Below are 15,159 nucleotides of genomic sequence, written 5' to 3'. Positions count from 1 at the left end.
CCGGGACGCGGCTTTATGCAGAATTTCCACGGGAAGGGCTCAACGTATTCTGGAAAAGTAACGAAGGGCGATCGTGATCCTCACTCGTGATTCATATATTAACCCTCGACGTACACTCCGATCGTTTAAGTAGTCTATTCATATTGCCAAGCACATCGTATGCATGAAACATCTGCAGCGAGAGCGTAATCAAATGTATTCAATACATTTGATTGATCGAAGATCAATCAAAGAGAGTTTCTTCCAATATCTGGTTAACTCGCAATATGCAAATTTTCGTTTTCGTTTTCGCGGGATATTTACATATAAATTGCGAGTCCATATATTTGACCGATAGTTACTCGTTATTTGCATTCGGTGTCATGCATTGCTTTATCGTCAAATTGGATCAAATTGGAGCGGACAAATGACTTGAGCGTCATTGGATGGCAAACGATGGCGTAATTAATTGGGGCATCATTAATTTAATTGGAAATCAATCAGGTGACCACGCGACTCGACTCGACCGAGCATTAAAGCGCCAATAAAATTACTTTCGGCGCTTACAGCCATTATTTCTTATACTTGAATTCCGCGACCATAAGCGCGTTCCGCGTCGTAAAATCGGCATTGTACGAATCCCGAATACCGAAACGGCATTCCTTCTCGCATCGCTCTGAAAATCGCGTCGGTATTGTCGATTCTGTCCGCCGATCTATTCTGTGTCGTAATAGTTAAACAAGCTTTCGCAACGCGGCCGCTTCTCGATTGGTTTCTCTTTCTTTTTCCTCGACTTGGCCGTAACTATCGCCGACAACAAGACTCACGGATTTTAATATCGATTTATCGATAGTTGGCTTTTGCGAAATGACATAAACCGCGCGGTACACCCGCCGAGACGCGATTAAGACCGCTCGCCGATTCGCGCGATACAGGAAAACCGCGTACATCCTTTTTTTCGCCTCGCGCTCGTTCTCATTGCTCCGCCGCGCATTACGGCGGCGTCTCGCGCAACCATGAGGAAATTAATCCTGAGAACGGCGCTTTTTGTCGACATGAACACCCAAGTAGCCGCGATGTACTCTAAACACGTAAGAGCCAGGTTGAGTGATTTGCGTTAGTTATGTATGTTAATATTCAAATCGTCAGCTTAGAAGCGACTTCCTTGTTACCTAGACACTCCATGAATACAGAGAGTTAGGGAAAATACGAATATAAGAAAATATTTTCTTAAAATTTTAGCTTTTCGTACGATTGTTTATTCTTATTAAACAAAAAAATTTGAAGGAAACTTGTGTTCGTAGCCATAAATAAATATTTTTTATTTATTTTTTTTTAATTTCTTATACAGATATCGTGATGGGTACATATCGAAAGTAATATTGACGTTCTCTTATTGCGAAACACGATCTAATAGGTTTCTTCGGAGCAATTTCTCCTGTTTTTTACATTCTTTAAACATTCATAACCTTTGGCGCTCACGAACGTTGAGCTGGTCCCTCTGAGCACGGTATACTTTCGATTGAATTCGAAGCGCCGATTTCGCGATCGGCATGCAACTTTGACAGCGTGACGTCGGAGAAAGCCGCTCCGGCCGGCGAAGGATGACAGTGTATTAGTAAAAACGACGAGGAGGTTCACGGAGGTGCTGCGGACCGACAACGTGTAAAAAGGGGCCCGATTCGACGGGAATAAAAATGCCGCGCGCAAGACCGAAGCGGCGGTTCGGCGGCGGCGGCGGTTTACGAGTCGCGGCGAGCGGTCGTAAAGTCCGCCATTGCGCGCATAAGCCGACGCGATAATGATTACTACTTCCGCGCGGCGTGTCCCTCCCCAGGGAGGAAGTCGGCGTTTCGCGAATCGCGGTATCTCATGATCGGCCGTCGTTTGAGCTTTTGTTCGCGACCAAGCGGCGGGGCCCGTTTTCCGCTCCTCTCGCGCGCGCTCTCTCTCTCTTTCTTCCCTCCTTTTTCCCCTCCCCCTTCTCTTTCTTTCTCTCTCTCTCTCTCTCGGGACCCACGCTACCTAAACTCTCTCCCGGCACGAAATGCGTGCCTATACCACCGCGGTCGCTTACTTTTTTGCCCACGTAACTCTCATTTTGATCAATTTGAGTTTTTTGCCGGGGCGGCAACCGTTGACTTTACTACCGAGACCTCATCTCCACTCTTCGCCCTCTCGCCGCGTCACTCTTTCTCCTTCCTCCTTTTTGGCCCTCTTTCTTCTGTACCCTTGTATCCTCTTCCTTTCCCTCGTTCTTCTCACTCCCGCTCGTCGATTACCTTTCTCGGCGATCTTGCTTCTCTCTTTCTCTGTCCCTCTCTCGTTCGCGCGCATACGTTAAATCTCATCTTCCGTCCCACGTGCTCTTTCCGTCGGCACAGTGACTCACCCGTTCGCTCACTCGCTCCTCTTGAGCTTCCGTGACGTCCGGACCCGCCGGACTAGACGGAGAAAGGTACAGTGACGGATTGTTAGCCGGGGGCGGGTCTGATAGTTGGCACTCTTCTGTCTTGAGAATCGCGGCGGAAGTGCCTGGTACCCGCGGCGAGTTTTGTGTCTCGTGTGTCTATAAACGCACGAAACGCAATGACTTCGTCTTCCGGTGGAACTTTACTCGTCGGAATCGTATCGAGCATTATGATCATCAGATTAATCGATTTATAATGACATGAGTTCCTTGATACATTGGATTCAAGGATAACAATCTTTTGAATCATACTTGATTAAGGTACAAATTGTAGAGAAATTATATTTTTATAAGGAAATTTTAGGATTGTTGTTTATCTTCGTAGCATGTCGTAATATTAATTTAACGTGTAATGTTGGGTTTGTAAGACTCGAATGCGAAAATATTCAATTGCCCACCAACTTTCACAAAGGAGTTCAAGAAAATTTCAAAATAATAGCTGAATCTGTCTTTAGATTTGATCTCTCTCTCTTCTCCTCTTTCTCTCTTTATCTTATTGTGTTACTATCTTACAGTTGAGACTATATTTCTGGAAAAAGATGTGTTTTAAAATATTGGTTTCCAACAAAGTTATAGTAATTCAAAGTTGCCCGGGTTTGACAGAATCAGATTGTACTGTATGTCCCAAAAAATATGACAGTACGTAAAAAGTTAATAACGTAATGACAGTATATGACTCTGTAATGTTCGTGGTAAATGAAATGAAATATAGGTTACACCGGGTGCAAAGTAATACAAGTGAAAAGTGTGAAACGGGATAATCTTTTTGCGGTAAGGCTATCGCATTTCTTGCTGATTAATGCCTTGAAAATTATCTCTGACAAAGAATCACGAACGCGAAATGCGTTGTCACCTGTTCTTTCGTGTTTGACTGTGCGCCAAGCCGATCCGAATGAAGTCTTGTGGAACTTGTCTAGCTAATCGCAGATTCGTACGTGACCGATCGTGCGGTCTTGTCGATTCGTGCTGTAAAGCGTAGCGTGAACGGAATCGTGAAGTGCCGAAGAGACCGCCGTGCGTTGGACATTCTCTATTCACTCGAGTCGGACACAGGTACACGTGTTTGTATGCGTGTGCGTAGCCGTCATATGTGAAACAATAGAAACAGATTTCCACGAGCATGACTTAATTAGTTGCTTCGCTTTCATATTCCCGCGTTGTGTGTTGCTTCTATGTGGTAGAGATTTGGACTACATAATTATAAAATATAATCACGGCAATTAACAAATAAATCCTCCTTTATATTAAGGTAAGACAGAATTTTCAATTTTTTAAAAATGATAATACGTAGCGACCGCCTGGCTGCTTGTTATCCGCGGGGGTTAATTTGCGACAGTTTGATATTTACGCGAGAAAACACATGGCTACAAGATCGCCGCCGAAACGAGAGAATCTCCCATTATCGAGTGGAGGCCGGCCACACGGCGTAACCGCAATAAGTCACAGAAAAGAGTAGTCGATGCTCCCGGAAGTAGACGCGGCGAACGAGCTAACGGATGGACAACGCGGGCTATTATTTAACTCTAATTGATGATAGCTCGCAAACTGTTCCACATTGATGGTCATCGATAATCGCTAATGATTCCGATCTCTAGCGCGCACTGCTGAGGGGCACCGCGAAACAATCCTCTCGCGGTACTCTCTCGGCCGCGTGAACATCTTGAAACACATACAAGCGTGCGATGATCGATACGAGGAGTATCGATACTTCGGCATGGATATTCCTGTGTTCTTTTAACGGTACCGAATTTAGGCTCTCACGACCTGTGACGAGAGTGGAAGTGTGTGAGAACAGCGGGTTCGTCGTGACATGCGATAGAAATCGGCCATGACAGAGCCACTTATTTCATGTTGTTGCGTACCTTCACAATTTTTATCTTATGAAAACTAAATCGTTCATTATTCTTCAAATTGCACTCGAAAAGTAGAGTGATTCTCCACTCATGTGAAGCGAATTTCCACTCTGAATTGTCGAGTGAATATTTTCAATCGAAACTGAAGATTGAATCTGATACACTCGTCACAGGAACATCTTCGCTCCAATCGATTGAAGAGCTTCACTCGTATGGAATCGGAACCCATTCTAAACTGTAATGAAACATTCGCTCTTGCGATTTCGAGTGACAGTATTTCCACTAACGCTTCGAGTGAAAATACCGCCACATCCCGCTAGTTTTCAATGAAACTCCTAAGAAATATAAAGAATACACAGTATGTTCTGACTCAGATGTGCAAAGTTAGTTTTTTTACATTATAATTAAGAAACATAAATTTTAAATATGAGTAATTAAAAAAATAATCGATACTCTTCAATGTACAGGTCCAAATGAGTACTAATAAAGCACTCATCGGCGCGAGAGGTCCACGTGAATTAGTCCACGTGAGCGGAGCCGCGCGTTTTCGAGGCATGAGACCCGTCTTGTTTTAACTCGCCACCCGTCGAATAGTGCAAGTAATCGGTTAATCGATAGATGGGCGCGCGATACGTCGCCATGAGACGCGGAATTCGCGTCGGGCAAACGAGATCGTTACATTGTTTCTGGTATTTCGTCCGGGGTGGCGGAAGGGGGCAGGCGAATGACGTGTTACGATGGTAGTTAGCGGAAGAAGTCCTCAGGGGCTACGTACGTACGTACATACATACGTAGAGACGTACACACTCAGGCCTATCGGTCTTTCTCTCTCACGGCGAGGAGAAGAGGAGAAAAAACGACGGACAAAGTCGGTGGTACAAACGCACCCGCGGTGATGATTAACAGCCGGCTTCGGCGTATATCTCCGGGGCTCGACCGGCCGAGGGTAATCGATTAATACGCGATATCGTAGCCGCGCGTCTCTCGCGGCCATTGTTTGTTGTTAATTACACTGATACATCTAATCGACAAGCGCGGATCGGCACGACTATGATTCGGCGATTCGACCGGCGGCGGCCCGGACCTCGACCCGGCCGAGATGTAAATGTTCCCTTAACGCAGACATCGGCGGCTGTCCCGCGACGTCCAGACGCGCGGGACCAACGGCGGCATTGTTTGGTAACATTGTAACGTTGCGCCGGCCGTTTATCTGCGCCGAGCATCGGATCGGGCATTCTAATTAATACGAGTCGACGCGTCACGGCGACCGGTTTCATTTGCGAGCGCGGTGCGAGGCAGGCGAGCTCGCGCGCGTCGCGACATTTATATGCGAGCGAGTACATTTCGCACCGGCACAACGTGCCGCAAATTTAATCGGACCATTCGTTAGGTTCCTCTTATAAATTCAACTTACCACCACTTGCTTACGTTTCTATTTATCGTACATTAAGTGCTTGTTCTAATGTGTGGTCTCTTTTATATTTCAACTCTAACAGTAACCAAGTACTTCTCAAAACGTATTGGCGTAAATTTATTCTAATTTACGACTTCGAAATTATGCATGCACACAAACATGTATTATTATACTGCTGTATGTGTATATATGTGTAAGAGAAGTTATTAATTAATTAATTTTACTTAATTTAAGTAATGTTTATCTCCAATCAAGAATATTTTCTTGATAATAGTCTTGAAATATACTTATCATAAATTTTTAAAAACTCACTATCATACTTAAAAGAAAAATTTATTTTTTTACGAAAATATTACAATATTTTATCGAAAAAAAAGCATTTACTTAAATGCAATATATATTTTTCTATGTGTAAAAATTATATTAAAACTAAAACAAAAAGACAATAATTATAACTTACGATAAGTGATTTAATACATTTTAATCCTCCGCGTACAATTATATATATTTTTTTGGATATATAATACATATCTCTGGATATATAATATATTTGGGTTGTTAGACTCAAGCAATTGAACTATTATATAATTTTGTTGAAAATCAGTACTTGTGGACACATCTTTTTTCCTTCCATGTAATGGATGTAATGGATGGATATAGAAAAACCTTAGTTATAAGATAGCAGCATAATATGATTAAAATCTGCAGACAGATTTGCGCTATTCTGAAATTCTCCCGGACTCTGTACGAAAGTTGACGAACAATCGAATATTCGTTCGAGTCTCATAGACCCCCAGCGTCACATGCAATCAAGAAGAGTAGAATTTAGTTAAAGAAAGTTTTTGATAAGATAGTCTAATATCTAAAACGAGCACGTTATACCCCATCATTATTAATTAAACATATCACTCATTTACACAAGGTGTTAAGGAAAAAAGAGTAACGAGGGCCTGCATTGGGATTCGAAACAGTATTCATTGTATACGACCACTTTGCTTCTTCTTTCTCCCCCTCTCCATTCTCTCCCACCTGTTCGGGGTTAACTGTTAAATCGCCGGTTAATTGCGCGCCCGCTCGCTCGCTCGCTCGCAAGAACGAGCCATGTGCCGCCGATGGTGCGTGGTCGCGGTGAGTGTGTCGCGTTAATTACCGAGCGTTAGGTAGGCTCCTCCCTCCTGGCACGTAGGTAGATGGATGGATTACTTAACACTTGTCACGCCTCGCTAATTAACATTCAGTCATCTCCCTCTCGGAAGTTGCTCTCCCCCTACCTCCCTTCCAGGACGATGACGACGCGACAGGTGGAAAGTCGTTTAATATTTATCGGCCATCGCTGCCGACCCCGTTGGCACCTTCGGCGCGCGATACACACATTGGGCCCCGGCTCAATCAGAATTCGTGATGGCGCGCGACGCTTCACGGAAAATATTAGAATACGACGTTGTGGTCGTCGATTAGCGACGGATAAACGGACGGGTGCGAGCATCCTTCTTTCTTTTTCCTTTTTTTCTTTATTGTTTTATTCGCAAACTCGCGTCCGTCTGTGCGGACTCCTACGGCGGGTCCTCCGGAAATTCCAGATGCAGGACGTCTCGTCCTGTCGAACGTAATCTACGCGTTCGATCGCAACCGGGTGCGGTGGTAGATTGTTGAACGCAGACGCGCGTCAATGTGGAAACTAATGAAACTCGATTCATTCAATACGTCGTGACATCGCTCGGCTGACTCTGATGTCGTTGTTGTCGTCTCGGGGTTCCTGGAAGATCGTCGCCAAATATTTGCCGGTGGGAATCCTCGTCGGCCGCTTATCAGCATGAAAAACGCGACAAGTCGCGATGCAAACGAGCTGTGGAACGAGCGCGCGTTTTTTCGGCATATTCGCGCTATGTCCGCGCGTGAAGTGAAATCATTGTCTCATAATTGTCAAGGACGTCAGTTAGCGCGAGAATAATAACGGCCTGATTAACTCGACGCGTGAGTATTTTCTAAAACACTCTGTCTCCGGTTTGCCGACGAGTTCTCTCTCAATTTCATACTTCGCTTCGGTCAGCGTAATCCCGCGCTTCAAGTAACAGTGCGGGAGTATTTTATATCTTGGTAAGTCGCGGGAGAGAATCAGATGGCTTCTAAGAGTGGCTCCTATATTATTACAAAGATCTAACAATTTTTGTATTTATAATATGCGAGATATCGCATAAAACGTGTACGAGTAAGCGACACATCTGTGGAATAATGATAGTGCTGTTATAATAGTTATACTGGATTCGTCGGCAGTGGAGGAGTTAATTAACAAACTTGAGTAACATTTGATACGGTCAATGCTTGAATGGTTGACAGCCTGGGAAGACCGTGTCCCATTGGCGCTAATGTCGAGGCTAATGACTGTAGAAGTCGATGTCATAATTGAGAGGAGAAAAAAGATAATGCCGGTATCCTGTACCGGGCACAACGTCAGAAGAACGGTTATGACATAATTACGCAAATACGTCGTCGCATTTCACGTTTTATTCATTCGTCTTGCGTTTTACTTGAAATTAATGATTACGTATTTATGATATAATCGGACATTTCATCGAATAGATGACGCTCGATGCAAAAGGAACGTAAGCAGTAGGACTCGTATATCTGATACACTTTGTATCCTAGAGACGATAATTGAACGAAAACCCCTTTGACGTAGCGGGACTCCTAGATAAACGGACAGAACCTCGTTCAACTTCGATCAACGTTTACGTAAACAGACCCCGACTAGAAGCCCACGCGTAAAATTGCAAGTCTTCAGTGGTGCTTGATCGATCGCGGTGCGTCACTGCGCCGCGATATCTAATGAGACTATTAACACGCTCCGCGCCGCCGAGAAAACTTGGACAGGCGAGAGCGTTTATGACAGCCGATGACCTACCTAGCGGCTTCCATTAAAGCCGAGTACGAGCGCGGCCTGAGTGAGACATTTACCGGCTCCCGCCGAGTCGATCTCTTTCTCTCTCTTGGCTTTAGCAGGTGCCGGCACTACTCGAGGTACCATTTAAAACTTCCTCGCTTTTACGCACGGCTGTACGCGCGACGCGTGCCTTCGGGCCCCGATCCGATCCCGGGTTCAGGACGCGACGCTATTAGCCGGCTCGGCACATTAGCGAGCACTGTGCGAGGATCTCCGAGGCATTACGTAAGGCCCTCCATTACAGCGCGAATTACAAGCGACTCTCGCGCGACCGGTTAGAAATCACTTACGGCGATCGGCTCCTTTACCGGCCGCGATGAGATCTGCGGTTGGATAAATTATCGCGGGAATTTTCTCTGAACGTATGCAAATTACGAGGGGGGAGATAAAAAAAGGCAGCCGGCCAGTGCGCTCTAACAGAATCGCCGCCGCGATTGCGTCGAGATTGCGTCGATTATATCGGGAGTGAATCACGAACGCGCCGCAACCGTCACGGATGAGCGGGCATGTCGATACGTGTAGCGCTAACCTGCGTCATTGAGAAGAAGAGAATTCAAAAAATCGACTGTAAAATTATCCGCGCTGACTTCCTCTACGCGCATAGTGGTGTGACAGGTGTGACTTAACACATTGTTTTTCCCGACTAGAAATTTACTCCATGACCATTTTGATCCTAATCAGTGATCTGATTTGTATAAGGTAATGTTGTCGCGGGCTCTAATATTATTAATAAAATTCTAATTAACCCTTTACGGGAAAAAAGAGTTTGGTTCAATAACCAAATTTCCGGTAAAATGTAAATCGGAATCTAAAAATTCCGATTGAAGAATTCAATCTAAGTTATCAAGATTTCTAGTTAATTTTAGTTAATTATTTTGGTTAAGAATTTTGCTAACCTCAACCGAAATTTCTGGATCGTTCATATTTCATCAGAAATCTGATTAATCCAATCAAACTTTTTCTCCGTATTATTATTGATAAAGTCCTGATTGCCACGTTGCGTGACATGACATGACTTATCAGGATCCAATAACACCATCCTATACAAATCAAATAACTGATTGGAATCAACCTGATCAAGATCATGGGATAAATTTCTAGCCGGATCCTTTCCAGCTGAACTCACTCAAGATCCGTGTATATTCCCGACAGTCTTGTCGATTAATCTTTTCGAAATGAGACTAAAACGCTATTGATAGTAGGGGATAATTATTTGGGATTATAACAATTAGAAATCACAGCGATAGTTCCATCGTGTCGTGCAACAGACCATCGAATATAGTCTAACAGACATCTACGGCGAGTATTATTACCGTAAAGTAGAATTAGAAAGACATTAACGAAAATGTCTGTTTTGATATCACGTAATTTGAAATCTTATCTTATAGTGCCGCGTGAGCTTTGTCTCACTAGCGCGCGATCTTATCGCAACCTCTACGATATTGTCATTTATAAATCTCAATTAATAATCGCGACGCTCCCCTTCGCTCTTCGAGAATATTACGCGACGTCCTATCTTGATCACAGCGGGCATCGGAAAGACCCAAAAGGCCGGCTAGTATCCACTACGAATAATTAATCGCCTCACTTATGGCCGCGGAGTAAGGCTGATCGAATGCGAAATGCTTTCTGTTGCAGACTCGTGCGAACCCATTGCGGAGCGACCTTACGGTGAGTGACTCACAATCTCAATTTCCCAGAGATTATAAGACCGTACTTACGCCACTATAAAAATCGTCGCGGAACCTTCTATTCAGCATCTCTCTCTTCCGTGAAAAAATACCCCTCCTATTACGCAGTCTGTGCTTCGAATCGCGTTGACTTACCGTCAGCGCAATTCGCCTCCATTCAGTGCCTCATTCGCCGTTGATTTCATACGGCATTGCGAAACGCGATGTAACGCCGCTGGGTGCCCGTTCTCTCTTTCTCTCCCTCTTTCCTTCTGCTTCTTTTATAGCGCGCACCAGCTCGATCGTGCGCCTATGCAAACGTGTAAATTAGTACGAATTCCCAGAATAACTTCCAGCGGTGTGGAAAGTATCGGTGACCGACTAGTTTTATATCGCAAGGATACCAAATCCAGGCAAAAAGTGCTCCGAGTACTTGCAATTGTAACAGGTTATGCACCTGCATTCTAGAGTAACTTTATAAGAATATTAATGTATTTTTTCTTATTTGCATATATCAAGGAAAAGATGCATTTTGTGTTTCAAGATAACATTTTAGTATCAAGATAACCAGTTGTGTTTTTCTTATCGCGTTTCGGTAGTGCGTGGGAGCTGAAACGCAATTTTTTCGCGTTCTTCGCGAAATCTTCGCGGGGTAATTTCCGACTTCGCTGCTGGCTAACTTCGTTCCTCCCTCTTACCCATACCTCTTGTCCGTCGACACTTTCGTATTCGTTCAAATGACAGCTGAGCGAATCCGACGATGGTCGGAGAGACGTTTCGAAAAGCCGTCCATCTCCGGGCGTGATATCAAGTCGGGGGCTGTTAGAAGAGCATAAAAAGCCGCGTTGCATCCGGTCGCGTCTCCTCTATGCCAGAAGTCGTAAAATTCAGCGTTATGCGATTCGGGGCCTGTGTTTTGTCCCCCTTTCGAGATTATGATTATCCCAGCAGTGGCGGCAGCCACCGTGGCTAATATCACGCAATAAGCACGCCGGGCCCAAGAAAGCAACGGCCTGTCTCGCTCTCTCCTTCTCTCCTTCTCGCTCTGTCGCTGCCTTTGGCTCCGTCTGTCTTCGTCATTCGGCCTCTTCTTCTGCTTCCTTCCTCGGGTGTATAATATGTGCCACCAAACCTGATGGTGTAAACGGCCAGCCGGTGGAAACACGTGGATGGTCCAGGACGGAGAAAGAGGAGAGCCATCAAACGAGCCGCACAGCTCTGCAAGGGTACTCTAACTTTCCTGAAGCGACTCCATCTTCACGGTCTATCCTCTGTTTGAGAACACCGAGCCTCGGTAGTCGACTAGGTGTTGCGTTGCTAATGGTGGTGGAATGCTCTCAGGACTCTTGGCTTGTTCATATTTAGTGAAAACATTAGTAGAGAAGATTTTCATCTCTTGACGACTTTTTTTTATTTATTATCCAAACTTGAAATATATCATTTTCCAATTTGTTCAGAAGAGTATTACATTTCTCTTGGTAACTCTCTTCTTTAGTAAGAAGTTTTATTGTCTGTAAATAAAAAATTACTCATGTCAGCTAGAGCACCTTTAGATGAACATGCGCCAAAGGACTCTTGTAATTCGCGTTTTGACGACGAAGTAGTTGAGATTTTCGGGGGTTGTCGAATCAACAGGTCTCGGTTATGAGAGTGTAAAGCGTTTTGAATCTGACCCCTCGAGAGGCATGAATCCTCGCCGCGAATCTCGATGTAGGAGAAAAAAAAGGGCGAATCTTGTCCGTGGGGGGTCGTGTCAGGCTGCTGCTCCTCTCCCGATCGGTGAAATTGCGCGCGTGTGTTACGCGCGCGCGCGTGTGTATTAAGCGTTGCAGGGGTGGGCCGCTGGTCTCACGCGGGGGTGGCTGACAGCCGATTAGGGTGAGGCGGGAGAGAACCGAGGGCCCCCACGGAAAACTTAAAATAACATCGTTCGATCATCCGGGTGTCTTCGTAGACAGCCGACGACGCCGCGTTCCTCCATTCAAACGCTTACTATGCCATCACCTTCTACTGCTTCCTGCTGCTCTATCCTAATCCTGACCGACCTTGTCAGCGACTGTCCTCCAATCTATGCCTGACACGACGTATACTGCGGATTAACCTATCCGCATAGAAACTATTAGTTAATTCGACTCGTACATGTGTTAGATATCTTATTTTATGTTAATGCATTGAAAAATTACACATGAAAATTCAATTATTCAGTGACTATATTTTAAAGCGGATGTAGAATATTATTTGTAGATTATGAAGCAAGTGAGATGTCAATAAATTTGTCATATATCTATGTAAGACAGTAACAAAGTTACAGCATTTTTATAATGCCTTACAATGTAAATTTTTTCGTTCTCTTTTTCATTTTTAGAGCATACAGTATATTTTTTTTAACTTATTTATATGATGAAAATTTTTAGTTGATTTTTAAAGTTTCCGCTAATAATAGTCAGGAAAATTTCAGCAGTCGAAGGTTGAGCACCTCTTCGATGCTCATTACAGAGCGTCCCGCCCCCGGCGGCGGATAATCAGGGTGTGTGGGGGAGTGAGGGGGCGGGGGCGGTGGGTGACCTCGCCCGGGGCCTTTACTCTCCTCTTCTTCGTCCTGCCACTTCCACGTCTCTTTACTTTGTTCCTCCTCCCTGACGGGGTACACCTTTCTCTCTTCTCCCTTCTCTCTCCACTAGTCTCTCTTACTCTCGCGCCCGAGTCCTTTTCTCTCGATGCTTTCGTCTACCAACTACCTGCGAAGGTGACGGAGCAGCAGCTTGGCTTTACGAATCACGACCTCGTCGGTACTTTGCATTCGGTGTGCATTTCTGTCATCTTTATCGTTTGTTTTTTTTCACTTCTTTTTGAAACTAAAAGTACTACCTGTATGTGCCATATGACAGTGTCCGCATTATTTTATCTAGTATTTTGCACAAATTTTTAATAATTAAGGAAAGTCATAATAAAATTAATCTTACAAAATTTGACTTGTCGTTATTACGTGGTATGAAAGATAGAAAATAAATTTTCCTAACGCTTAGCTCAAAATTTTTCTTCATATCATAATCGATGTTCGTTACAATTATATTACGAATAATTTTTCTAAACTTTATATTACTTTAAATATATATACCGTATCTCTTTGTCGTATCTCCCAGAGATTATCGCGATACTGACTACCTCGATATTTTCAAGTTAGGAAGATCAATCAGTGGCGCGAAAGAGAGAAAGAGAACCACCGGCTATTTGGCCGCGAATAATAATGATTATGGGCAGGTACTCTCCGCGAACAGGAAATGGTGGCTGGCAAATCGTGGAGGTGGAAGGTAAAGCTTTTTAGTTCGTCGATTCATTCGTGGAGTCACTTTGCTTTTTTAGTGGTTTATTATCTATGCAAGGAAAAGCGAAGGAAGAAAGAAAGAAAGGAAGGAAGGAAGGAAGGAAAAAAGGAAAGAAGGAAGGAAGAAAAAAAGAAAAAAAAAGGAAGGAAGGAAGGAAGGAAGGAAGGAAGGAAGGAAGGAAGGAAGGAAGGAAGGAAGGAAGGAAGGAAGGAAAGAAAGAAAGAAAGAAAGAAAGAAGAAAGGAAAGAGCGAGGGGTCAGGATTCACGAAGAACCGAGAGTTTCGGGACAGTGAGACACGTCGTTGAATAATTGGAATCCAAACAGGGGAATCGGCGTTCTGCGTGGATTCTCAACTTGCGGATCCGCGTTCGTGCCGGTCTCGTCGAGAAAAGAACTTGCCCACATAAAGATTAACGCTACCGGCGACCGGGATAAAATGCCCCTAAAAACTAGCATCGTGCGGAAGTGCTTGGCGGATCCAAGAGCTCGATCTAATTTGCAAAGAGCGCGCGAGGAGCAAACCGAGCAACCTCTACGCAGGAAATCTGTTACGGTTCTCGCAAACGCGATCAAAGAAATTTCTTCCGCGAACAGTAATTCCACGCACAAGAGCACCGGTGTAGCCGCTCGTCCCCTCTTGGTTTTCTCAAAAAGTGTATGCACGCTTCTCTCAGGCCGCGCTTCCGAGAAATTTTATATAACCATCGTTGCCTATTCACAGTACGCGTACCTGGTCGACCAGGACGCGATATACGTTACTCCTCCTCCTCGCCGTTATGTATCGGAATGTACTACTGTACTACGATGATGCTCGATCGCCCGTTTATCCCGTTACGAGATTCTTTCTTTCCTCCGCGGACACGCCATCAGCCGTCTGTCTCGAACTCGTTCGGCGGGTGCGCAAGAAAATCTTGCCACTCGTCTTAGAGGTACCTCGCGCGTCCTTTTGCCCTTTCTAAAATGGTCAAGAAGATTCAACGAGCCACAGAGGTGACACACGGCTGAAACCTTGTCCCGTTTAGGGATTGACGGGGTCTAATGCGAAGAGACGCCGGTTTCATCGATTTTGACTCTCCAAATATAGGCGCCCTCTTACACGTCGTTAAGTATGAAACGTTCCTGGGAAAGTGACTCAAAGAATAATATCTAGTCGACTGTATTACATTGCGCTTTGTGGAGATACGTGAAACTAGAAACTGCGCGGTAACATACCTCAAAGTGGACTGCCTGTAATTTCCGTAATTATCCCCTCCTGTCTGTACGCGCGAATTTGCATACGCGACCGCAGCGAGCCACGCAGCGCGTTATTCAATGCCTCGGATAGAGTGGAATGCGAGTGTTTCCGGAATCTATTAACGAGCGAATATGAGAAACGGCGTCGCCACGATCTTATTTGTTGGCTTACCTCTGAGAGAAATGTCCGTTCACCTTCATCACTTCGTGTCAGGAAACGCATCGTGACGTAGTTCGGACACGAATGCTACGCGATGGCTACAAACGATGT

At 44.7% G+C, this 15,159-nt stretch overlaps 1 protein-coding gene across 3 annotated transcripts in view; it reads left to right on the top strand.

The window, feature by feature from the left end:
• The window catches only part of LOC116850923 (POU domain protein 2-like), a 138,723-nt gene that overhangs the window by 21,648 nt on the left and 101,916 nt on the right, over positions 1–15,159 (top strand). For 2 of the 3 annotated variants that reach the window (XM_032829783.1, XM_032829785.1), the window contains exon 2: positions 10,296–10,328. The exons of the other annotated variant lie outside the window; for it this stretch is intronic. In XM_032829783.1, coding sequence (XP_032685674.1) covers positions 10,296–10,328 — 33 coding nt within the window. The remainder of the gene's footprint in view (positions 1–10,295; positions 10,329–15,159) is intronic. 3 annotated transcript variants of the gene reach the window in all.

The sequence above is a fragment of the Odontomachus brunneus genome, unplaced genomic scaffold, assembly GCF_010583005.1.
Source record: "Odontomachus brunneus isolate Ranch 3 - 2012 unplaced genomic scaffold, Obru_v1 Obru_scaffold_160, whole genome shotgun sequence".
NCBI classification, from domain to species: Eukaryota; Metazoa; Arthropoda; class Insecta; order Hymenoptera; family Formicidae; genus Odontomachus; species Odontomachus brunneus.
The sequence above is the reverse complement of the archived record's forward strand: the minus strand, read 5'-3'. Positions and strand labels throughout refer to the sequence as shown.